Raw genomic sequence first — 26,727 nt, forward strand, 5'->3', positions numbered from 1 at the left:
ATTTTTTTGGATGCAAACAATAGTTATAGTGCCAGATGGTCATGTGGGTAGAAAGCCTGATCCTTATGCAATTACGCACCTGCACTTTACCAGGCAAGCAGCAGATGGAGGAGCTGGGGTTCCTAGGAAAGAGAGTGCTAGGAAGAGGGGCTGCAGATGTCCCTCAAAAAGAGGAAGATGTGAAACCTTGGTAATTTACCTTGATTGACAGGGAAAGGGGAAAATTGATTAGGGGGAGGAGAGACATTTGGGGGCTAGGGTGTGGGCAGGGAGAGATGGGATGAATTCCTGAGCATAGGATGGAGTGGGGCAAGGCTGGAGGTAAGTGGAGAAGAAATGGATGTTATTCATAGGTTGGAGTCAAGGGAAGGGTGCTTTCCAGATGATGGGTTGGGGAAGACTGCACAGATGGGTGTGTTTCTGAGATAAGGGACACTAAAAGCAGGACTTGAAAAAGGAAGCTGCCACTTCCCTCTCTAAGCCCAGCTGGTACTCTGAAAAAGTGACTGCATAGCTTTGATCATACAGTTTTGTTATTGAGACCTGAGCTGGGGGTCGTTTTTAAATTTTCACTTCAGGTTAAGTTCAGAGACAGAAAAGAGCAAGGAGGGTGATGGAGGGGAAATAATGACAGCTTTAAACTGCTCCTCCCCTGCTGATTGTGGCCTGTTAGTGTACAGGCTAAAAACGTTAGACCCTATTGTCCTACCCAGTGAATAACCCATAGCTTCTCTCACAAGAAACACTGCTCTCGAACGCTGGATTGGATACTGCACCATGCTCTCGGACATTTAAAAGTAAAAATTGTGCAATGTTGGATCAAAGTGAATATACCCAAGCATGATCGCTCAGCCTGAATTGATGCCTAGAACTTTCCTGCCTTTCCCCTCTTTCTGTTGTCTCGTCCCTATTTAGGGTATGTCTACACTGCACACTCCTTATGGCAGCGTGCAGAGCAGAGGCACCGCATAGACGTGTAGACAGTGAGGCACTGCTTAGGCGAGTAATGACAGACCTGAATCCTGTGGGTATACCCTACATGACTCTCGATACGCCCAAGCAGTACCTCCTCCGTCTACAGTGCAGTATCATGCTGCATCCATGCTGCTGGAGCTTTTCCCTGCTGCAGGGAAAGGCTCTGGCATGATGGAGGCAGCACAAAAAAGCTCCAGCAGTGGGGAGAGGCTCTGCCAGTGTGGATGCAGCCTGTTTTCACTGCAACGTGTAAGCTACGTGTGCCCTACACCCTGCTGCCAGTGTAGACAGGGCTTAGATAGCTCAAACTTTATTTGAAACACTTGGATGTCTGCAAAAGAGTAAAGGAAATGGTAACAAATATTACTAAAGCATAGTTTTTGTTTTCTCAGGATATCGACATGATCTTTAGCAACATTTCAGATATTCATGAACTGACTGTGAAGCTCTTGGGGTTGATTGAGGATACTGTTGAAATGACAGATGAAAGTAGTCCTCATCCTTTGGCTGGCAGCTGCTTTGAAGATCTGGCAGAGGTGAGTTTCTAAAATCACTTCATAGGAATATTTTGTATTTTCATATTAAGCTAGTGTCCATGATTCTGTATCTCTGTGGAATGGACAATAGAGGGCATGTTCTGCTCCTCCAAAAAAAAAAAAAAAAAAAAAAAGCTTTTATGAGGTTCTGAACAGAGAATGATGATAGGGCAGTCACACAGAGCTGGTAAGATGGGCCCACTCAAACAAGCCTTTTTAAGACCAACAGATACAAGGTCATGCATCCAGAAACAAAGAATACAGGCCATGTGTGTATAATGGAGGGCTGTGTCTTGGAAAGCTGTGAATCTGAAAATGATTTAAGGGTCATAGTGGACAAGCAGCTCACCATGAGCTCCAAGTGTAATGATGTGACAAAAAGGGCTAATGCAATCCTTGGATGTATAAACAAGTGAGTAGGAGTAAGGAGGTGATTTTACCTCTATATACGGCATTGAGGAGATGGATACTAGAATACTGCATCCAGTTCTGGTATCAAAATTTTAAACAGGAGGTTGTCTTAAGTATTTCCATTATAAAAGCCCTATAATTTGCTCATAAAGTTAAATCACGTTTTGGGCTGGTCTGTTTTCAAAGGTAAATTTTCTTCTGCAAAAATGGGGTAACATTTTTGAAATGAAGGGAACAGAGAGGAAACAAGCTTTTCCATTTAAAAAGAAAAGGAGTACTTGTGGCACCTTAGAGACTAACCAATTTATTTGAGCATAAGCTTTCGTGAGCTACAGCTCACTTCATCGGATGCATGAAAGCTTATGCTCAAATAAATTGGTTAGTCTCTAAGGTGCCACAAGTACTCCTTTTCTTTTTGCGAATACAGACTAACACGGCTGTTACTCTGAAACCTTTCCATTTAAAGTTTGTCTTTTTTCTGTGGATCTAATATCTTGGTGGTTTGGTATGGAAAGTTTCTAGACAGGTGGCATTTTAGTATCCTGGTGAAAACCTCTTTTTGATTTTTGGCCACATAATTTTAAAATAATTACAGTACATGTAATATTTTCAAATAGTCTAAAGCAAAAAAGGGCTGAAATATGCATGCATGAGTGTGGAACTTAAATTGGTCATTTCTGCCTCGTGGATATTGAATAAAACACGCCTTAAGAGCATGTATGTAATGGTGTAAAACTCTGCTGCGTATTCTCGGTACACAAGCTGCAAATTCTCATAACTATGTCAAATCAAAACCAGTTTTTCCAAAATAACCATGACCATTGTAATGCTGAATGCAGCTTTCAGATATCAATTAGTTTTGTAATAGCCTGGCTCCAAAAGTGCCTGCAGCTTTTTTACACTTGCATTTTATGATTCTTGTTCAAGTGGTGTTCCCTGTATGTATTCCAAACGTGGGTTTTCATGTGTGCTAGAGCCAGACGATTTTTGCAGCGGTGTCCGTTGACCCACATGTCCATTGTACATAGCCTCATGTCTCAGGTGAGGCTATATTAGTTTGTGTGGGTCAACGTCTCTTCAGTTCCCTCTTACCGCCACATGGTCAGAGTTGGAATCCATGTTCTTCCCATTTGTGGTTTCGTTACGAGAGCACTTTCATTCGCTTGTATATAGTTCTTCTTTGTTGTTTTATTGTGAGGTAAAACAGTTAGTTATGTTGGTTGTTTTCTTAGCAGAAAACAGTTGAAGGAATTTTGCCCAAACCTTTTAAAAAAAAATCACTTTTGGGCAGAGACCATGAGTGGAAAATGCCTCAGTGAAAATTTCAGAAAATTATGAGCATATCAACACAGAATGTCCTAATGCAGCCTTAACTAGAGCAGTCATAACCAGACAGTAAGTATAGAAACACATCTTCCAATATGTTTGTGTGGATCCCACTGTCGTAGGTGCTCGTATGCCTCCTGCACGTGAGACTGGATTCTTTTGAATAGCAGTGTCTGTCTGGGCCTTGTGCAATGGCAGAAAGGGCAGAGCAGCCACGGCCTTCCTTCAGTTGGCTTTTACCACCCATGACAGTGAGATGGAACCCAGCTACTTTCTGACCAGCTACTTCTACAAGGCTTCAAACTCACCCTTTCTTGGATAGTGTAGTGAAGAGAGAGGTCTTCATCACTCTTCCCCCTTGTTTCCTTTAATTTGGACATTCCAATAAAAAAAAATAGAGAGAAGACCCTGGTGTACCTCCAGAAGCGGGGGAAGGTATTTTGCACCCACATGACAGACTCTAAACCAGTTGTTTTCAACCAATGATCCATGGACTCCTGGGGGTCTGCAGACTAAGATTTCCAAAGGGATCTGCACCCCCATTTGAAATTTTTTAGGGCTCACAAATGAAAAAGGATAGAAAACCACCGCTCTAAACCATCAGGGTTCAAACCCTGCCCATCATATGATGGTCTCATCCTCCCTACTGACAGAAGATTGACCTAGCTCTTGCCTGTTCTCCCTGGGAGAGAACCATATCCCAAGGTCCTTGGCATACCAGTTGTTTTCCTCTAGAATCTGTAACTGTAGGGACTTATGGGTCAAGTTACATGTGCTTGAGTGATCCATGTGGGTCACCTCAGACCCAGAGGAAGTGACAGCTACCAAAGTGGAACTGAAAGAGTCAGCATTAGCCACCACACTCCAAGAGCAGTTAGTGAAAAAGGCAACTAAGGGGACACTGTCAAAACTGGCACCATCAGCTTTGATGCCTTCAACACCAGCGACCTCAGTGCTGACAGCTTCAACATCGGAACCTGTGCCCCAGGAACAGAAGTACAACACTGAGACAATCCTGCATAGAGTGTGCACTCCAAGCAACACATGGGATCATCCCACAAGGAGACTGTGAAGCTTAATTCCAAGGAGAGAGCCCCCAAGTCTGCCAAGGTGGGAATGGCACATGGTGAAGGACCTTGGCACCAACTCAGAACCCATATCGATATCCGCGACCAAACTGAGATGCCCCCCTGGGTGGCAAACTCTCGCACCTTATTCTTGAAATATAATTTCCTTACCTGAGAGAGGGTCTCTCCCTTCTTGTCAAAGATCCACCCAGCTCATAGGAAGTACTTGAGATTCGCAGTGAGACCAAATCACTGCCAGCACAAGGTACTATTATTCAAACGCTCCACAGCACTGAGAGTCTTTACCACCTGGCTAGCTGAGGTTGCAGCGTACCTAAGGAGGCAGGGCATCCATGTCTACGCTTACCTGGATAACTGGCTGGTCAAAGGCAGATCCCAGCAAGAGACTGCAATGAACCTAGAGTATTCTCCCTTCCTGTTTGCCCGGGGGTCCTCCTAGTGAACTGTGATGCAGAGGATAGAGTCCATTGGAGTTACAATAGACTCCACGTCAGAGTGGGCATACCTATCAGAGTTCAAGTTCCTGTCATTGCAATTACTATTACTTGAGATAAGATCAGACTACAGTGGTTACAGACTTGCCTTGGATTGTTCAACCATATGCCAGCATGGCATGTATGTGATGGTGCTTCCAGACTTCACCTGAGGCTGCTGCTACTTTGGGTCAAGTTCATCTATTCCCCTCCAAGACATCGGGTGGACAGTAAGGTCTTGGGGCCACCTCATATTGTTGCAGAGTTGACATGGTGCTAGACTCCAAAAAATTAAGCAGTGGGGGTACCGTTTTTGTTCCTCCTACTCAACAAAGACTTCAGTCGCAGATGCATCAGGCAAATGTTGTGGAGCCCACCTGGACTACCTGCAAATGCAAGGGATCTGGTTCCTGGAGAACATGGGAGTTCCCATAAACATCCTGGAACTCAGGGCCCTAAGGCTGGCCTGGGTGGTGTTCTGGCCTGTCCTCTGAAATTTCACAGTGTAGAACCTGATGGATGCCACATCTGTGATTCACTGCAGAAACAAGGAAATGTATGCTTCTCGCCACTCTGCCTGGAGGCCATCAAATTCTAGATATGGTGCTAGCAACGAGTAACCCCAGTGGCTCTTCACTTCCCAGGAGTCAGCATTGACCTAGAGACTTTATAAGAAAATAACCATGCCACTCATGAATGGTCACTGCAGAGAGATGTTGTAGTACCAGTATTCCATCATTGGGGGGTTCCTGTATTAGACCTGTTCACCACCAAGGGCAGTGTCCACTCTCATCTCTGTTCCAGGCTCATTGCCCAGCACCTTCCTTCCGCAGTGGAACCCAAGGCCTCCTTTATGTCTTTCCACCTGTTCCCACATCTTCCATGGTAATTTCCAAATCCAAGAGTCACAGCCACGATGCTTCTCTTAGCACCATATTGGCTGCAACAGTTTTGAATGACAGATCTGCTATAGGTGTCCATTCAGCCACTGAACCGGCTCCCATAGTGCCTGGACCTGATTTTGCAGCACCATGGCCAGATAGTTCATCTGGACCGTAAGTCTCTGCACCTGACAGCCTGGATGTTGGCTGGCTAAGTACCGCGGTCAGGGACTGCCCTAAATAACTGCAGGAGATGCGGTTACGGAGTAGAAACCCAACAACCAGGAGGACTTAATTGTCAACTTGGAAAAGGTTCTTGATCTTGGTGGCCTGACCAGGCTTGGCTTCTATGCAAGTACCATAGATTTTTGAATACTGCTGCATCTGAAACACTCTGGTCTTTTGTTCAGCTCCACTGAGGTCCATCCAGTTCTGATCTCAGTTTGCCATCTGCCTGTATGTTTGTGCTCCATCTTCTCTCACCGAGCAGTATTGAAGCTCCTCAAGGATGTGATGTATATTTACCCACTGGTCAAAGAGATGACTCCTACCTCAGAACTCCGTGTCATCCTGTCGAGACTCGGACTCAAAAGAAAGCTCTTTCTGAAGACCGTTTTCCTAGCTGCAAGCACTTTGGCCAGGAGAGTGAGTGAGCCCCAAACACTTAGGGCTGATCTTCCTTACATGAGATTTCATAGGGAATCAGGTCTTGCAACGTGTGAGGCACATGAGCACCTACAGTGGGATCCACGCCGACATCAGCTCAGAGAACCAAAGTTACTGTGAGGGTAAGTAATCATTGTTTTCATACATGTTAGAGAAGCCTTTTCAAAACATGACTTGGTGGTGGGATCACTACTGGACTGTAAATAAGAATTTGCCTCTTGGCTGCCACCATTTCATTATAATTTGTGTGAATGACAAATATGGTGATGCCGAGCAATGCTCACAAAAGATTTGTGCATGTATTAAAATATACATTAATGAATTATGGGATATGCTGAGTTATATTATTTTTGAGTAAACTGAAAGTTTATTGAAAAATCACATTAACACATCAGATCTCAATAAACAAATCGTACAGCTGAGCACAAAAGATGTCCTACATCCTTTTTCTGTATATACATAATTATTTCCTCCTTCCTTTAGGAACAAGCCTTTGATCCATATGAAACTTTGTCCCAGGATATTCTTTCTCCACGGTTTCATGAGCATTTTAATAACTTGATGGCTAAACCAGCTGTTGCGCTACATTTTCAGGTAAGTATGAAATCTCACTCAAGAAATACCACATTTCTTTTATAAGATCCATTCTATATTCCTGTTCCCAATCACTCTTTGGGGTTGAGGGAAATCCTAGTGGTATCCTGGATCATGATTTCTCCTCAGATTAAAGTATTTGGGCTGTGCCTCTCTTCTTGCAAATAATGGAGGCAGCTCAGACATGTCCGTGGGTCTTGGTCACTTCCCTTCAGCCCTCGTACTAGATTCTTTGCCTCCAGCAAAGCGGTGACTTGGCATTCCTGCCCTTTCCGTTGCCATCGCCGTTTTTAATACCAAGCCAATGAACAATGTTCTCTCTCTCTCTCCTTCCCCACCAACACCTTGTCCTTCATCCAATGGTTGACTTTTTTCAGGGATTCATTTCTTAACAGGACCACCCACTGAGCTCCTTCCCTTGTTTATTTTCCCCTTCCCCTCCCAGCATGGCAGATCCTGCTAAACAGTGCCTACAAATGGCTAAGAGTTCTTCATCTGCAAGGAGACTCAAAGGAGCCACAGAAGGAGAGCTCTGCCACAGTTGCTCCTATCCCACAGACCCTGCTTGGGCAAGGACTCAGTTTGGACAGCTTGATAGGGTCTTTATGTCCCATCGTGCCAGCTGAGACTCCTCCCGAGACATCTCTTCAAGGGTGAGTCAGTCCTCTTCACCTTTTGGGACTCAATAAACAAGACCATCATCCTGCACCTGATTCTTTGGTCAGTGCAGTAAACCCCTTCCCCGCCCTTCCTCCCCCCCATCAAAAAAACCCCAAAACCAAACCAAAACATGGCCGGTCCACTTCTGTATGGGAAAAGCTCTGGAGTCTTATCCCAGATACTCAGGTGGATACTGAGTCACTTGGGAAGGAAGCTGGCATCCTCTCTTGACGCTCCCTCCCAATAGGAAGAGTTGGACTGTGTTTGGGATGTTCCTTAGCATTTTGTCTCCGAGCAAATTGGAGTGAAGGCAGAAGAGGTATGGCCAAGCCTTGAAGTCCCATGGACAACCATGAGCTGCCTCTGGCAATTGCAGAAAGAGAGGTCCAGTCTAGATGTCTTAGACTGACAGATTATTTCCAGAAAGTAAAACACTGGATAAATAAGTTTCCATTCCACAGTTACTTCATTTTAAGTGTGTCCATGATTTCTCTCTGCTTTCTTTCTGATCCATGCTTCAAGAAGTCATGTTCCTTTCCCAGGATCCCTTGGAAATTCTTTCTCCTCTTCTTGCCTTCTGAGTTACTGCGTTAGTTAACTGATCAAAAAGTGAAACAGTTTTAGAATCATTTTGGTTGACTAAATAAATGTGAATCCCAAAGTTATTACTAATAGTATTATCCCGTGTATTTAATAAGATCTCCTAATTTCTTTGGCGCGTCGGAGGGGTAGATTAAGGCAGAATCTAAATATCTGGGCCTATGGATCTACCAAGGATCTGGAGGGAAAGACACAGTGCACTTTGAGATCTGGAGAGCAGGAGGTAGCATTAACAGAAGAGAGATGTGAGTGCCACAAACCCTCTTGCGGGGTGGTAGGAGGTGGGGTACTAGAATTTCTTGTGGGGTGCACTTTGGTCAGATTGTCTCTGGGTCCCAGGTAGTCTTTTTAAGCTTCCGTTGCATTCCAGCACCAAATTCTGCAGGAAATTGAAATTTCTTTTGTTACTCCTAGTAAAATATCCATTAAAGAAGTGGGTTTGAGCCTATCTGACTGATCATAATGTTTTTCAAGCTTTATGCCTTAATACTCTAACTTCCCAGACATGACTGTGTGTTTTAGGATTATGTCTGCTTAGTCATGAATACGGGTTCACTATAGAATTCTGCATGTTCTTAATTTTTGGCTCTTTGAGCTAGTGCTAATTAATAAGAAAAGGAAATGCATAACTAGTCTTTTGTGTAGATATTAAAACCAGGTGACTTAGGCTTTCCTGAGGAATATTTTGTTAATGCAATGGAAATCTTGATTGAGGAAAAACTTAAGTTTTGTGGCTAGTACTGAAGACATTGCAGAAGTATGAGGTCTGTTAAGGATAAAGGTCCACATGGCTTTGTGTGACCTGAGAGCTGTTTGTAAATTGTTTTGTAGTGAACTTGTTCCAGCACATTGTTTGTTGATTTGTTGTTTCTGGTGAAAATAGAGGTAATCACAGTGAAACTGATAAGTTGTCTATTTTAATGAGGTTGCCACTGCAGATTCTCACCAAGGGAGTTGAGGATGGTGTATCTTGCAAGCCATGGGTGAATTTTTAGTAGCAAATTGGGAGTATGTGTGCACTACCCTCTGATCTGTCCCGCTTTTAAAAAAGCGTGCTTCCAGTATTTGCAATGCCCTCTGCCTCCTGGCTCACCATCCCACCACACCGTACTCATTCAAGCCCTTCTAAAGATTCACTATATCTATATTTCTCACAAACAAATTAATAAAACTCTCGAAAAACCTCTCAACTTCTTCCCTCTTTTTTTTGACTTATATGTGGTAATAATGCCGCTTTTTTTCTTTTCAGTCTATTGCTGAAGGTTTTAAAGAAGCTGTACAATATGTCCTTCCACGACTTATGCTGATCCCAGTTTATCATTGTTTGCACTATTTTGAATTATTGCAGGTAAGACACTAGTGCAGTTTCATTTAAAGCAAGAGTAATTTTAGTTTAACTAGGGAATTAATTTTTATTTACTGTGCATGAAGATAGGATGTGAATATAGTTAAGCATAAATTTTACAGCAGTGATTGCATGGTTAGAAAGTAAACAGATTGTAACAATCTATTATCAATATTAAATCATGCAAAATTCAAACTATTCCAGGCCTCAAAGCCTCCATAAATCTTTGATTATTGCTTGTGTGCTGTGGCATGTTAAACCTTTATAGTAGGTCTATTTTTTTATTAAATTGAACTGGCATTTAAGTGAAATTTACATCAATTTGACAGTGTGCATTGCTTTTAATTCTTTGTTTACTTCTATTTCATACATTTTCCTAATTCAGTAACAGATGGTTCAACTCAATATCCGGGCCTCTCAGCTCAAGGCAAGCAAATCCATCTTATAATTTTTGGAAAACTTGTATTTCACACTCAGCAAAACCAGAATCATCTATTTTGACTATTCAGTAGTTGCTTTGGGTTCCAAGTGGACAAGACCAAGAAATAAAGTAGAATCTTTGAAAGCCTGGCACATTTTCTCCATAATGAGGATAGAAGAAAACATCCACAGCACTCCTTTAAAAAAAAATAAGTAAATTTGGAGAGGCTCTAATAGTTTGTATCTTAAAAAGTGAGGGCATTTGCAAGGATTTGTGGAATCCTGATTTAGTAGGTTGTTAAATTATATTCCTGTAGCATTTTGTTTTCAATAGTTTTGTTACCAAGAGCAAGATTGCGTAGGCTGAGAACTAATGTGGATTTATAAATAATTCTACGTATTGGGAAATCAAGAGAAACAAACTATACAATAAGCAATCTGCAGGTATGACCAAAGATTACCTGTGTGTCTAGTGCTGCTTTTATGCCTTGGCAAGGTAGTCCACACAGCAGCATATGTTTTTGTAGGTAGCCCTGTTCATCGCACCTGATAAATAGCATAATAATAGTTGTGCATACCTCCGTTTGTCTGTATTTGTTTGCTCTGAGTTGAGTTAATGGAGACAGGGACCCAGGCGGGATAGACCGTCCATCAAAAAGCAGAAATACAACTCTTGTTGTGAGTATGAGATAAGCATAAATGTGTAAAAAAGAACAGAAATCAGAGTAACAGCGGTGTTAGTCTGTATTTGCAAAAAGAAAAGGAGTACTAGTGGCACCTTAGAGACTAAATAAATTGGTTAGTCTCTAAGGTGCCACTAGTACTCCTTTTAAAGAACAGAAATGTAACTAGGGACAATGCGCTATCTTGGCTACAGGGAGTGATCTTGGGACACTTGTAGCCTCAGAGATTTTTAATGATTGCAGACCGTGTGCCAAAAATGTTTGCCCATATTTGGGGTAGCGGATGTGGTGCTAAGAAATAGATTTGTAACACATACATGAACAAGTGGATAATTGATTAAACTATAAATATTTCATTTAAATGAATGAAATGCATTGGGTTATTTCTTAAATTTTATTATTGTATGACTGCTAAGAATTTTTTAATTCAGCGCACAATTAAAAAAATGACATTACCTAAATGTATTGTGTGCATATTGCAGTGGTATGGGGCTTACCTCAGCGTACGGTCAGTTTGTATTGTCATGCAACTAGTACAGCCTTTAAGTTCTATATTGCTAGCTGCTCTTTGTGTACAGTTCCAAGGATGTACTAATATGTGTGGGAAGAAATAGCAAACTTTGCAACCTAAAATGTGTATCGCATTGTAGCACTCAGACAAGTTAAAATCTACTTAACAGTGAAAAAACTGAATGGAGACTCAGGTTAACAATATTGGGTTTTTCACGTCTTTAATTCTGTTAATGTTAACATTTGTAAATGCTAGTTTAATTTTCACTCTTTATGCTGTGTACTTTTTGCAGTTCAGTCAACTTGTATAACAAAAACATAATTGGTTTTACTTAGTCTCATGTTTTAGCACAGGGCTATAATGTTTGGGTTGCCAACAGCCTCGAGTAATGTTTAAATCCAAGTGGTTTCCTTGTATTTTTAATCTGTGAAAATATTTCTGCTGTTACTAAGTTTTGAAACAACATTTTTAACCACCTAAATTTTGGTTCCAAACACCTGGGCTTTGTTGTGGTTAGAAGATGTACTGTAATTAAGGTGATTTACACTTTTTGGATGCCTTCATGAAGTTTATAATTTTATTGAGTGAGACTTAAAAGGTAAACAAAATACAGATCATTCTTGATTCTTGGAGTAGCCTGGCTTACTTTAGTTGTTAGTTCAGAAGACTTAAGTCTTCATACCAGTAGCCTCATTCGGCTCTACTTTTGCAGTTCTTTTGCCAGCCCTTGGTATGGGGTCAGCGCTAACAGATGTATAAATACAGCATTTGTTTCAAAGAAAAATAACCATAGGGAGAACTTAATCATTGACCGCTGTTCTTTCCCTCACAGCAAAATACATTTTTTTAAATGTGACAATTCTCTGACGTTTTTTGTAGTACTTTTATTTAAAGTGTGAATATCTTAACCAATTTAGTGGCCTGTGCGATGCAGGAGGTAAAACTGATTATCTGAATGTTCTCTTGAAGTCAGTGGAAGTACTCACAGTGCTTAAGGCTAAGTACAAACATAAATCTCTGCAAGAGTAGGGCCTTACAGTGTTTAGACAGTTTTCAGCTGCAGGATCTAGTGTTTAATTTAGTGTGTTGTTTTCACTTTGGTGTTCTGTGCATTTGAGGATTACATGCTTTATTTACAAACTTGCTAGATCTTATTTGTTTCATGATTCTAGAAGACTTGTTGCTATTTATATTCCAAAATGCAAAACAGAGAAGGTACTTAAATCTTTTTTAGATACGCTCAGTCTTGTCTTTCTAATCTCATAAGAGACTTTTTGTCTGTAGAGACTTTCAACACACCAATAACTCCTGTTAATGCTAGTGGGAACTACATACACACATCCTCTCATGAATGGAAGAAAGACTGTTGGGTGTCATTAACTGTCTTTTACCTTTAAGTGTAGAAGCTTGTAAATAACTGCAGAAATATTTTGCTGTGGTTTTTTTTTAGTTTACATAAAATGATCTTGTTTAATTTATAACTTTAAAATGGATGAAGCCGCAAGATGATACCTTGGCAATACTTTGGCAAATTTGTTCTTGATTATAGGAAAAATCCAAAGCTTATTTACTAAGTGTGATGTATGTTGATTTACATGCAAAGATGAACAGAGTACAAGGCTTTGGGGCAGAGTTCTAGCTCAGCTACAGTGATTGCCTCAAAAAAAAATCAGCAATTACCCAGTTATTTGTCTTTGTAAGTATAGGTAGGGAAACACTTAAATCTTGAATACCATTGTATAGTAAATGTTCAAAAAACCCTAGATAAATTCATGGAGGATAGGTCCATCAATGGCTATTAGCCAAGATTGGCAGGGATGGTGTCCCTCACCTCTGTTTGCCAGAAGCTGGGACTGAGCGATGGGGGGAGGGATAGCTCAGTGGTTTGAGCATTGGTCTGCTAAACCCAGGGTTGTGAGTTGAATCCTTGAGGGGGCCATTTAGGGATCTGAGGCAAAAATTGGGGATTGGTTCTGCTTTGTGCAGGGAATTGGACTAGATGACCTCCTGAGGTCCCTTCCAACCCTGATAGTCTATGATGGATCACTTGATTGCCTGTTCTGTTCATTCTCTGTGAAGCACCTGGCATTGGCACTGTCAGAAGACAGGATACTGGGCTAGATGGACCTTTGGTCTGACCCAGTATGGCTGTTCTTCTGGCAAATGTGTTTTTAATGGTGACAATGAATAATTTCAGGTTAAAATTTGAACTTCATATTACATTGTGAAAACTTCTGCTCAGTGGTTTTAAAAAAAATCCCCAGTGTTGGAGTGTATTAAGAAAGGTACAGAGAACAATACTTACAATATGTTAATGCCATTGCATAAGTTGTTGGTATTCCTTCTCCTTGAATGCTATGTTCAGCTGTAGTAACTTCAGCTCAGAAAGAATGTAGGCAAAATGGAAACAGTCTAGACAAGTACAGCAAAACTATTAGAGGCATGAAAGAGGTTTCATGTTTCTGAAGGCATGAAGAGAGGTTAAAAAGAGTAGGACTACTTAACCTCGAGAGGAGAAGATAAAAAAAGCAACTGAAAATGGTATATAAAACAACAATTGCTCCAGAGAAGGTCAGTCCGACGCTCCTCTTTATCCTTTCATCTGCGTGCAGATCTGGTCACCCCATCTCAAAAAAGACATATTGGAATTGGAAAAGATTCAGAAAAGGGCAACAAAAATGGTTAGGGGTATGGACCAGCTGCCATGTGAGGAGAGATTAATAAGACTGGGACTTTCCAGCTTGGAAAAAAGACTAAGGGGGGATATGATAGAGGTCTGTAAAATCATGACTGGTGGGGAGAAAGTAAATAAGGAAGTGTTGTTTACTCATAACACAAGAACTAGGTCACCAACTGAAATTAATAGGCAGCAGGTTTAAAACAAACAAGAGGAAGTATTTCTTCACACAACACAGTCAATCTGTGGAACTCTTTGCCAAGACTATAACAGGGTTAAAAAAAAACTGGATAAGTTCATGGAGGATAGGTCCGTCACTGGCTATTAGCCAGGGATGGACAGGGATGCAAAGCCACGCTCTGAAGTGTCTATATCTTCTGTTTGTCAGAAGCTGGGAATGGGCAAAGGGATTGATCACTTGATGATTCCCTGTTCTGTTCATTCCCTCTGAAGCACCTGGCATTGGCCACTGTTGGAAGACAGGATACTGGGCTAGATGGACCATTGCTCTGACCCAATGTGGCCGTTCTTATGCTTATATAATACGAGAGCTAGGAGACAACAACAAAATAAATAGGTGATAAATTCAAAAGTGCTAAAAGGAAATCCCTTCTTACATAATTGTCTAATTACCCTGTGAAATTCACTGTCGTAAGGTGTTTGTGAGTCAAAGAGCTTACTAGGATTCAGAAAAGGAATGGGCACTTCTATGAACAACAAGCATATCCACAGTTCCATGAAGATAAAATATAAGGGATGTTAAGCCTTATGCTTCAGGATATAAGGCAACCATTTAACTGACTGAGGTGAGGAGAGAACTTCCCCTGTGGCATATTTGTACATAATTTCCTGTAATAGGAATTTTACATCTTATTCTAACGTATCTGGTACTGACCATTGTACTAGATAAGCCATTGCTGTGTTTCTGTTTTGGTGTGATCCGTGTGCTGTGAACTCTGCAGTGGGATATAAATCTACCCATGTTCCCTGGCAGATCTAAGGACTGCAGGGCAGCCTGTCTGTGGTTGATGTTTCAGCCTGTGGACTAGAATAGCAATGTTTGTATTTCCATGTGCTCCATTTTCATGCAGAGGTTTTGGGCTACTGCATTCTTTAAGCTGCAGAACCCTGCACTGTTGTTCACAAGCCCACCCATACAGCCATTCCACTCAGGACCCCCCTCAAAAGATACTACAGGCTTGTCATAGAGGTTCTAAGAGAAGGAATGATGATGATAATAATAAAGGTGTTTGATCTTGCAGTAATGCTGAGAAACACAGGTAGCCAAGTATAGTCTGCATAGGAATTCTGCAACTAGTTATCAATCTTAGAATATTCTGTGTTTCAAAATACTGTGATTAACTTTTGTAATTATTGAAAAACTCTACTATCAGATGCACATTAGATTGATTTCCTTGATAACAAATTCAAGAGGATCATAACCTTTCTCTTGCTTCAAAGACATCTACTATAAATATACTGTTTATCAGATTTCCAGACCAGCTAGATCTATTTCAGGGAACTCAGGGTCAAAGAATTTATCTAAATCCTGGACAAGCTGCCAACCAGATTCAGACGGTTGAGAGCCATTCAAGTAAGGAAGGAATGTGACCTCAGCCTCGAGTCCATGAAGACTTTCCTTTATTGATGGACTAGCATATTCTCCACCCTTTTAAACTGTGACTGAGGGACAGACTATGAATTATCCTTTTGTTGATATTTATCTTCAAATCCACTCACTTCAGAGATCTCTTGCATAGAATGGCATGTTACATAGTTGCCAAAGAACCCAAAAGATATTAAATTCTGTCTTTTATCCCTTTTACTATTGTTTAATCATTAGCAGTAGATACAGAGAACGAACAGCAGCATTTTACAGACTCTCAGCACCTTATCTTTTGTAGTCACCAGTGAGAAATACATATGAACAAAAATATAGTTCCTCACCACATTACACAACATTTTTCTTACGTTGAGCGTGGTGTGTTTTCGTACTCCATAGTTGGAGGGTATAATCACAAAACGCCACTGCTAATCCAGTCTCTGACCTGTTCTGAGCAGAATACTAATCTTGTGATGGGACAACCTTTGGAGATAAATGTAGTCTCGTCCTTCACCACCACAGGTTGACTGGCTCCTTAAGTAAATCTGTACCCAGCAGATTAGCTCATCTAAAACATAAGACAACAGAAAAGTGCTTCAACACAATAAGATAATATTATTGAAGTACTGTCTTTTGGCATTCTATTACATCAGTAAGGAAGAGTGTTTTAACATTTGTCAAGAACTACAGAAACTGTACTCTGCAAACATTGCCGTCAGAGCATGTTCAGGTGCCAAGACATGAGACCAAAAGCAGAAAGACAATTCATTGAACTCATTCTACAATTGCATGGGGACTTCTGCACAGTTTTAGAGGATGTTCCAGGAGATTAGATCCACACAAGATCATCCTTTTTAGAATGCCAGAGAGAAGGAAGGAACTAAATACCACAATTCAGTTCTTAACAAGCAATAGTTGTGTTTCAGTGGTCAGAAGAACTCTAACGCCCTTCATTTCTATTGTTGGTCATTTTCTTCAGAAAAGAATAAAAAAGTTGACAAAACTGTTGTGATTGTCAATTTACCAGTATTAATATTCTGTCACATCTTTGGCAAAAACATGTTCCTTTTTTCTTATCCTGTGAATAGCAAATAAATCGCACTCCTGTGTTGATTTAGTCTGAAAGCTTGGCTGTAAAGGGCAAGAACTTGAGAGAGTAAAGTTTGCCAGAATAAGTTGCCTGAAGTGGATTCTGAAAACTCAATATGTTGGAAACCAGAAATGGAAGCGATTCCCTATATCTTTACACAAAATGAAAATAGATGCTATGTAATGTCTACTAGCTACAGCTTTAGACTGTTTTCTGGAGCTGTTTCACTAAGCTAAATACAACCTTTTTGTCAGCAATGATGATGCCAAAGATGATCTCTCATTTTGGGAAGAGTTTGGAAGAAATCCTCCCAGGGAATCTGAGGAGCAGAATCAGTATATTGTCGCAATCCTTAGCTATATGCATGTTTTAGGACTTCATAAACCTCATGTCATTTTTTTCAGACCCAGTCTTATGCTCTCCCTCCTTTTCCCTTTGCTGTTTTAGAGTCTCTGCCAATGAGGTGGAAAAGAGGGGATACTCACCATGGCAAGTGCCTTATTTTCTCTTCCCTATACTCTTCTCAGCATGCATAATCCTCTCAAATTCTCAGATTTAAAAATTCTTTGATTTCCATGATATACAGACTGGAGAAAGTTTGGCCATCTGGAAAATATAAGTGGTAGTACTTTGAATTACATAAAGGGAGAGGGCCCATCTGGTCAATCCTATTGTCTCAGTTACTTTTAGAGCCAGCTAAATATCCTTGCTGAGAGAGCATACTGGGAAAGAAAAAGAAGGCTACTGCCATACTGAGTGATTGTGGGTAAGATTCCTCTTAAAATATACAGGGCAAACACGAGTTAGCCCATAGTGGGTGGCAAATTGGCTTGATTTTGCCCAATAGACCATTCTACCTGAATTTTCTTGTCTACTAAGTTTTTCATGCAATCTTAACTTACAAGAGGAATTAACAGGTAAAATTGTATAGACTCTTCAGTTACTCACTCATCATAATATTCTTATGCTGTTGATATTTTGTGAACCATTTACCTTAAAGAATGTGAAGTTTTCTGTAACCCCTTTTTTCTTACAAGTGAGTGTTGAGATGAATATTGACTATGAAAGCTAATTAGATTTTTGTAAATCAGTGACCTTCTGAGTAGTGGAGAAGGAAAAATCTTGTTTTCCCTAGTAAGTGAAGCAAACATGATCACTGGACTTGATCATTTGTTGCTAGTATTAAATCTGGATTTCAAACTTTGTCTTTGCTAATAGAGAGAATAGTATATGAAGTTGACATTTGCTTTTACCCATCTGCTAGACTTGGTTGAAGTTATTACAGTAATCTATTACCCACTAAGGGCATGTCTATGCGTACAGTGGTGCAGCTGTAGTTTGTGTGGTGAAGACACTCTATGCTGACAGGAGAGAGCTCTCCCATTGCGTTGGCATAAAAAAAACACCTCTGCGAGCAGCAGAAGCTATGTAGCAGGAGAAGCTGTCTCCCCAGCATAGCACTGTGCACACTACAGCCGATGTTGGTGTCACCTGTGTTGCTCAGGGGGCAGAATATTCACACCCCTGAGCAACATAAGTTTTGCCGACCTAAGCTGTAGTGTAGACATAGCCTAATAACCCTTCCTCGGCTGCTTTCTTACCCCCTTTCTTTCCTCCCTATGACTGCAGAGGTGTTAATGGGCCACTTTACCTGGAATGATTCCTTAGACTATGTGCTAACTACTTATGCTAAACAATCTATTCCACCTTGCATTTAGTTGTGGCTCCAAGTACCTTTCCCAGCCCTGAAGAAGAGCTCTGTGCTGCTCTAAAGCTTCTCTCTCACCAACATAAGTTGGCCCAATATTACCTCACCCACCTTGTCTCCCTAATATCCTGGAACCAGCATGGCTACAACTACGCTGCATAGTTAGTTGAAACACTGTTAAAGTACTAAAAAAGGGTGCAGTTGATGTAGTACTGACATACAGCTTCAGGACTGTTCCAAGCCTCTAGACTAGTGAGCACAGCCAACTTCAAAGCCAATGATCATTATGAAACAGAACAATTTTTAAGTGACAGGATTTCAAGAATAATATCCTGTAGGGTTTTTTGACAACTCACAGTCAGGCTATCCAGTATAGAATGGGGGAATCTGTCTTTATCTCAGAATCTCTCCCTTTCACACACAAGCTCACTCTCTAGCTATTTATCTTTCAGGATATCTGACAGCTGTGTTTTCATTTCAGTAACTACTTTGACAGGCATTAGTGGTCTTATGGGTGAGGATTGCAAAATCACTCAGCATTGGTTATTGACTTCAGTGGGATCAAAGTCAGGCGAACACTGAGTGCTTTTGAAAAAGACCCTACATATGAATATATTTGTTTTTGTCTGTATATATCTCTAAAGAAATGATTAAGTTGGACAAAAATGGATTTGTTTTGTCATTGTAGCAGTTGCAGGAATGCAGTGAAGATGAAGAAGACAGGGAGTGCTTGAAACAAGCCATTACCGCTCTTTTAAATCTCCAATGCAGCATGGAGCGCATTTACAATAAACATTCACCTAGACGGCGGCCTGGGTAAGAATACAATCAAGGAAGCCTCTTGTACCCCAAAGCAAGTTAGAAGGATGATCTCTAGGGGTGGCAGTGTTTCCCTATTTCCCCCTTCGTTGACTGATGTAAAAAAGCAGCATGTTTTTGTTCGACACTTGCACATGCCAAACATCAAAGCTAGCAGACTTCAATCTGTTGCTGTTCCAAGAGTATTCACTTACAACCCTCTGTACCCCCTTCTTGAATAGTCTAAAGCCTTGTCTACACCTCCACTTTACAGCGCTGCAACTTTCTTGCTCAGGGATGTGAAAAAAGACCCCCCGGAGTGCCGCACGTTTCAGCACTGTAAAGTGGCAGTGTAGACAGTGGACCAGCACCGGGAGCCGTGCTCCCAGCGCTGGTGACTGCTCTCCTCGTGGGGGTGGGTTTTTTACAGTGCTATCAGAGAGCCCTCCCAGTGCTGGTGCCACGACTACACAGCTACGTTAATGTTGCCAGAGAAGACATACCCTTAGTCTTTCCCTGGCAGTTCACTGTCCTTTCTACATTTGTGGTTAAGCATGATTAGGGCATATTTAGGTTGGGGAAAAAAATAGCATACAGTGTTAAATTCAGTGGTGTTTTTTTTCAGTCTCTGGCAATTAATATGGAAGAAGCTAACCAGATAAAATTGTTTGTTTCTAGGGAGACAGTTTGTCGTTTCTACAACCGCCAAGTAAGAAGCAAGCACTTGGCCATCAAAAAAATGAATGAGATCCAGAAAAATATTGATGGTTGGGAAGGCAAAGATATTGGCCAGTGCTGCAATGAATTCATAATGGAAGGTGTGCTGACAAGGATAGGAGCCAAACATGAACGCCACATATTTCTCTTTGATGGTTTACTGATCAGCTGTAAAACTAATCATGGACAATCGCGGCTTCCAGGTTACAGCAATACAGAGTACAGACTTAAGGAAAAAATTATCATGAGGAAAATGCAGATCATTGACAAAGATGACACTTGTGAATACAAACATGCTTTTGAGCTAGCATCTAAAGACGAAAACAGCATAGTGTTTGCTGCCAAGTCTCCTGAAGAGAAGAACAATTGGATGGCAGCTCTGATTTCCCTTCAGTATCGCAGTACACTGGATCGAATGCTTGACTCAGTGTTACTGCAAGAAGAAAATGAACAGCCACTGAGGCTGCCCAGCCCAAATGTGTATCGTTTTGTAGTGGAAGACTCTGAGGAAAATATTGTTTTTGAGGACAATCTGCAAAGTAGGAATGGAATCCCGATCATCAAAGGAGGAACTGTAGTGAAACTAATTGAAAGGCTAACATACCATATGTATGCAGGTATGCTTTATTTATTTTTCTGTATTTGGCACATTTTGTAATATCTTATTAATTCTTTAGGTAATGTTTGTATAGCCAATAACATTAATCTTTTTGTCTCTTGCTTGCTTTCCCACTGAATAGCTATTTAAAGTCAAGATGTGTGTGATAGAATAGGGCCAGGAGGGATCACTAGATCATATAGTCTGACTTCCTGTGTATCACAGGCCAGCAGCACGCACACACTAAACCCAACAGCCAAAATGAGACCCAAGTATTACAGCTCACAGGAGAGTGGATTGTTAAGTGCCAGAGGCAGAGAATAGGAGGGACTGAGGTGCATTAGTGCTCGAGAAATGATAGTGATGGCAGGGAAATGATAGTCAGATATACCCCAATAATCCTTGCAAGCAGCCCACACCCACATGCTGCAGAGGAATATGACAAACCCCCAGAAACACTTCCAGACTGACTTGTCTATCCTTCCTGACTGAGCAAGAACCAGCCAGCCACGCACCTGAGAGAGAGAATGGTTGATGGCATCTCAGAACCCTGGCCCACCCCATGTCCCAACTCCAGCTGTGGCCATCCCTGATGTTTCAGAGGAAGGAGATGTTAAAAAACCCTCCTGGAATGCATGCAGAAAAAGAGCACCAGTTAGCTTATTAGGTTAACTTTAGTGACACTTCAGTTAAGGGATAAGAATGAAAGAAATTAATAGGAAATGCAATGGAAGTTAAACTTGATGCTGGTGGCATTTTTGTAACATTTTTCAAATACTTATACGAAGTTTTCTGTTTTATAAGACGGTCAGCTTGGATTGTAGGTTCCGATTAGGTGTTCACATTCTAGCAGCTTTTAAAATATTACTGAATACTCAGATTTTTCCAGCAACGATTGGTACAAAATTCAAATAGTAAGCCTTTAAAACTCACCCCTATTTTTTACAGCTAGAATTAACTGTGAATCGGATCTTGTTGAGTGACACATCTTAGAAGTGGACAAGTAAAGCAGTATTTAGTGTTGATATGTTAAAATTCCAATGTCGTCTTCAAAGTCTCCAGTAACTCAATGTCAGCTTTCTTGCCTCAATAATACCCCTCCTTTGGACCTTTTTTTTTTTTTTAACAAGAACATAGTCCAAATGGTCTGTGACAAAAGTCCCGAAATATAGTCCATCTATCACCCCAGTGCATGTGTCTTAAAATCTCAAGACATCCAGTCCCTGATGCCCCACATATCCCGCTCTGGTATCTTCTGTCACACCTGGGTTCTTCATCAGTCCTCTCCTTCTTCCAGGACAGCCACACCAGCCCTTTCAGCTGGTGCAATTTCCACCCCTGTTTTCCCCAAAGCCTCTCTGCTGGAAGTTGATCCATCACTTCTTCTATACTACTAACCTCTCATGTCCCAAACAGGCAAGCAGGTGGGCCTTTCACTGTTCCACTGGCTCCAGTTCCGTAGGTGGAGACATCAGTGGATAAGCACCTTTGCTGCTGGCTTGCCTTCAGCCCTCCCCAGCCTTTGGCTCTGGCTCTCTGGCTTAGAAGTCAGCAGGCAGCTCCCTTTGCTGCTCTCTGGCTTGGGGAGATCAGCCAGCAAATCCTTCTGTTGCTCTCCTGCCTTCAGCCTTCCACCAGGAACCACCTACAGCTTCCTTCAAGGACCTCTTACAAGTCTCCTGGTCTCTGGCAGCTGTCACCTGCCCTTTTCATGACTGACTCTTCCCCTCTCTCTGTCTCTCCCCCTTTATGTAGCCCAGGTGCCTTCTTTTAACCCCAATTTGAGGAGGCAACCAATGAGTCACAGGTGCGCTGGCCGCTTCCTTCCAAAGGGCAGTTACCACCCTGTGACAAACATATTTTCTTTAGTCGTTGTATCATTTGTGTGAGTGCAAAGTGATCCCTGCTTTTAAAATATGGTGTTGTTTCTGTGACTCACAAAAATACTCATCTTTCTGAATTGATTGGTGTGCATTAATAGAAGTTCTTACAGGGTAGCTGTGGGAGTTGTGGCAGCACAGTCATTTATCACCATAGCTAGTAAACCTAGTCCTTCAGCTAGTAGCTGTTTAGTAAATCAAACCTTACAATTACTGTCTTGTTGACATACTAAGGCAATTGTTGTTTGAGGTGGCCTCTGCATATTCCAATTTGTGTAATGCATCTTCCAATGCCAGTGAGCTTCAGGAATCTTCAAGAATAGCAATGACCATGAAACTACTCAAACAGCCTTTCACAACACTGTGTGTATGGAGCCACAGGACCTTGCAGTGGTTAGCTCTGGTGGAGGACCTTCACTGGATGCCCAGAAAGAAAAGGAGTACTTGTGGCACCTTAGAGACTAACCAATTTATTTGAGCATAAGCTTTCGTGAGCTACAGCTCACTTCATCGGATGCATACTGTGGAAAGTACAGAAGATCTTTTTATATACACAAAGCATGAAAAAATGGGTGTTTATCAGTACAAAAGGTTTTCTCTCCCCCCACCCCACTCTCCTGCTGGTAATAGCTTATCTAAAGTGATCATTCTCCTTACAATGTGTATGATAATCAAGGTGGGCCATTTCCAGCACAAATCCAGGGTTTAACAAGAATGTCTGAGGGGGGGAGAGGGGGTAGGAAAAAACAAGGGGAAATAGGTTACCTTGCATAATGACTTAGCCACTCCCAGTCTCTATTCAAGCCTAAGTTAATTGTATCCAATTTGCAAATGAATTCCAATTCAACAGTCTCTCGCTGGAGTCTGGTTTTGAAGTTTTTTTGTTGTAATATTGCAACTTTCATGTCTGTAATTACGTGACCAGAGAGATTGAAGTGTTCTCCGACTGGTTTATGAATGTTCTAATTCTTGACATCTGATTTGTGTCCATTTATTCTTTGACGTAGAGACTGTCCAGTTTGACCAATGTACATGGCAGAGGGGCATTGCTGGCACATGATGGCATATATCACATTGGTGGATGTGCAGGTGAACGAGCCTCTGATAGTGTGGCTGATGTTATTAGGTCCTGTGATGGTGTCCCCTGAATAGATATGTGGACACAGTTGGCAACGGGCTTTGTTGCAAGAATAGGTTCCTGGGTTAGTGGTTCTGTTGTGTGGTATGTGGTTGCTGGTGAGTATTTGCTTCAGGTTGGGAGGCTGTCTGTAGGCAAGGACTGGCCTGTCTCCCAAGATTTGTGAGAGTGTTGGGTCATACTTCAGGATAGGTTGTAGATCCTTAATAATGCATTGGAGGGTTTTTCCTTCAGGAGGAGTCCAGCTAGAATCCTTCTTTTTGTAATGTTGGTAGGGAGGTCTCTGTGGATTAGTATGTTGTTCAGAGGTGTGTTGGAAATACTGAAGGTCGAAACAGCAGACTGGACTTCTACACAGAGTGCTTCCGCCGACGTGCACGGGCTGAAATTGTGGAAAAGCAGCATCACTTGCCCCATAACCTCAGCCGTGCAGAACACAATGCCATCCACAGCCTCAGAAACAACTCTGACATCATAATCAAAAAGGCTGACAAAGGAGGTGCTGTTGTCATCATGAATAGGTCGGAATATGAACAAGAGACTGCTCGGCAGCTCTCCAACACCACTTTCTACAAGCCATTACCCTCTGATCCCACTGAGAGTTACCAAAAGAAACTACAGCATTTGCTCAAGAAACTCCCTGAAAAAGCACAAGATCAAATCTGCACAGACACACCCCTGGAACCCCGACCTGGGATATTCTGTCTACTACCCAAGATCCATAAATCTGGAAATCCTGGGCGCCCCATCATCTCAGGCATTAGCACCCTGACAGCAGGATTGTCTCGCTATGTAGACTCCCTCCTCAGGCCCTACGCTACCAGCACTCCCAGCTACCTTCGAGACACCACTGACTTCCTGAGGAAACTACAATCCATCGGTGATCTTCCTGATAACACCATCCTGGCCACAATGGATGTAGAAGCCCTCTACACCAACATTCCACACAAAGATGGACTAACAAGCCGTCAGGAATCTGATAATGGCACGGCTAACCTGGTGGCTGAACTTTGTGACTTTGTCCTTACCCATAACTATTTTACATTTGGGGACAATGTATACCTTCAGATCAGCGGCACTGCTATGGGTACCCACATGGCCTCACAGTATGCCAACTTTTTTATGGCTGACTTAGAACAACGCTTCCTCAGCTCTCGTCCCCTAATGCCCCTACTCTACTTGCGCTATATTGATGATGACTTCATCATCTGGACCCATGGAAAAGAAGCCCTTGAGGAATTCCACCATGATTTCAACAATTTCCATCCCACCATCAACCTCAGCCTGGTCCAGTCCACACAAGAGATCCACTTCCTGGACACTACAGTGCTAATAAACAATGGTCACATAAACACCACCCTATACCAGAAACCTACTGACCGCTATTCCTACCTACATGCCTCCAGCTTTCACCCTGACTACACCACACGATCCATCGTCTACAGCCAAGCTCTGCGATACAACCGCATTTGCTCCAACCCCTCAGACAGAGACAAACACCTACAAGTACTCCTTTTCTTTTTACGAATACAGACTAACACGGCTGTTACTCTGAAACCTGTGGATGCCCAGAGTGCTCTATCTTGGGAGTGTTGGCCAGATTATGGGTTAGGTTGTTACAGATATTGTGGTTTTACATTAGTTTTAGGTAGGCTTTGTTCCAGTGTGCAGTTCAGATTCTCAGACTGGCTCTGGATTCAATTCCAGAGTCCTGGTTACCAAAGAACTTTCAAAATGACACTGGTCTCATGGGGTACAAAAGGAGGTGATTGGTAGGTCCAGGTTTAATTAACATCTTCACTGAGCTGTAAGAAATGATAGAGCACATTAAAATTTGTATACTCCACTAAATTGGGAAGAATTGGGATTGTCCTTCAGGACAAAAGTAATTACAAAGATACGTGGATTAGAAATAAGGGCAATAGTACCTAGTGAATAGTACTCACATGCTCAGTGGGGCAGGGGGAACCTCAAAAGCAGTAATTTTAAAAGTGTTAGGTAAGAGTGAATTAGAAACGAGTTGGGTGAGATGTAATATATTGGACTAGCTTCTATTGGTGAAAGACAAGATTTTGAGTTTACACTGAGCTTTTCGGGTCTGAGAAAGGAGCTCAATGTCACATCTAAATACAAGGTGAAACATTGAAGGTGTTGTGCAGGTTTCCTTTGAGAATGAGAACTGAGAGGTCAGATATGGAGTGATCATTTTGTGAAAAATGTTCGCCCACAGGAAGAGCAACAAAAAGGATCAGAGGTCTAGAAAACATGACCTATGAAGGAAGATTGAAAAAATTGGGTTTATTTAGTCTGGAAAAGAGAAGACAGAGGGGATGTGATAAGTTTTCAAGTACATAACATGGCTACTACAACTCTGCAAACAGAGAAATTAGAAACATTCACAATGCAATGAGGGGAGAGATAGCTCAGTGGTTTGTTCTTTGGCCTGCTAAATGTGAGTTCAATCCTTGAGGGGGCCATTTAGGGATCTGGGGCAAAAATAAGGGACGGTACTTGGTCCTGCTGTGAAGGCAGGGGACTGGACTCGATGACCTTTCAAGGTCCCTTCCAGTTCTGAGATAGGTATCTCCATATTATAATGTGGCAACAAAAGAGGCTTATGTGATACTGGGCTGCATACTCAGAGGCATTGGGTCAAAGTGTTGGAAGACAGTAGGCTCTCTCTAGCTCTGGGTAACTGCACCTAGAACATTGCTTTCCGTCCTAAGCACCATCTTACTGATGCTTGGAAGATGCTGACAAATTCAAAGCCATTTAGAGAAGAGGGGGAAAAAATCAGGGAACTGATTTATGAGAAACTGAAAGAACTAAGTGATGTGTATACCTTGGCTAAGAAATCACAAAGTTGGAGCATGTATCTATAGATGCATGAAGGGTGTAAACACTAAAGCAATGCATCCTGCAATATGTAGCTCATGACCAGACTGCCCACTCAGAGTCCTCCAGAAGTCACTGGAGCTCTGTCTAGGCACAGCAGTCTTTGGGCTTGCTAGATGACATAGGATCATGACCCAAGTATATAAAGAAATTATTTAGGAACATGTTGACATGTAATTAGTAATAATAGGATGAAATTAGAGGAAAGTGTAGTTGGAAATGTACACTGTCAGAGAAAACCTGACGGTCAAATGTATTACCCTGTGGAATAATCTCACAAGGGAAGTGATGGAAGGTCCCATTGCTTAGGACTTTTAAAAGTAGACTGAGCAAACCATTAGATTGGCGTTCCCAAACTGTGATACATTAGGTGGTGGTTCCGTGCATTCATTTGGCTCAATGTTCCATACATGGAGTTGGCTGATGTGATTGCAGCGCCACTGGCCATTATCTT

At 41.7% G+C, this 26,727-nt stretch overlaps 1 protein-coding gene across 3 annotated transcripts in view; it reads left to right on the forward strand.

The window, feature by feature from the left end:
- The window catches only part of SOS2 (SOS Ras/Rho guanine nucleotide exchange factor 2), a 113,683-nt gene that overhangs the window by 44,273 nt on the left and 42,683 nt on the right, over window positions 1-26,727 (forward strand). For 2 of the 3 annotated variants that reach the window (XM_077819684.1, XM_077819686.1), the window contains exons 6-10: window positions 1,368-1,511; window positions 6,840-6,950; window positions 9,460-9,558; window positions 18,936-19,063; window positions 19,724-20,379. In XM_077819684.1, the coding sequence (XP_077675810.1) occupies window positions 1,368-1,511; window positions 6,840-6,950; window positions 9,460-9,558; window positions 18,936-19,063; window positions 19,724-20,379 (1,138 nt within the window). The remainder of the gene's footprint in view (window positions 1-1,367; window positions 1,512-6,839; window positions 6,951-9,459; window positions 9,559-18,935; window positions 19,064-19,723; window positions 20,380-26,727) is intronic. The other variant, XM_077819685.1, reaches the window with a different exon arrangement.

This window comes from Eretmochelys imbricata, chromosome 6 (genome assembly GCF_965152235.1).
Source record: "Eretmochelys imbricata isolate rEreImb1 chromosome 6, rEreImb1.hap1, whole genome shotgun sequence".
Lineage (NCBI taxonomy): Eukaryota > Metazoa > Chordata > Testudines > Cheloniidae > Eretmochelys > Eretmochelys imbricata.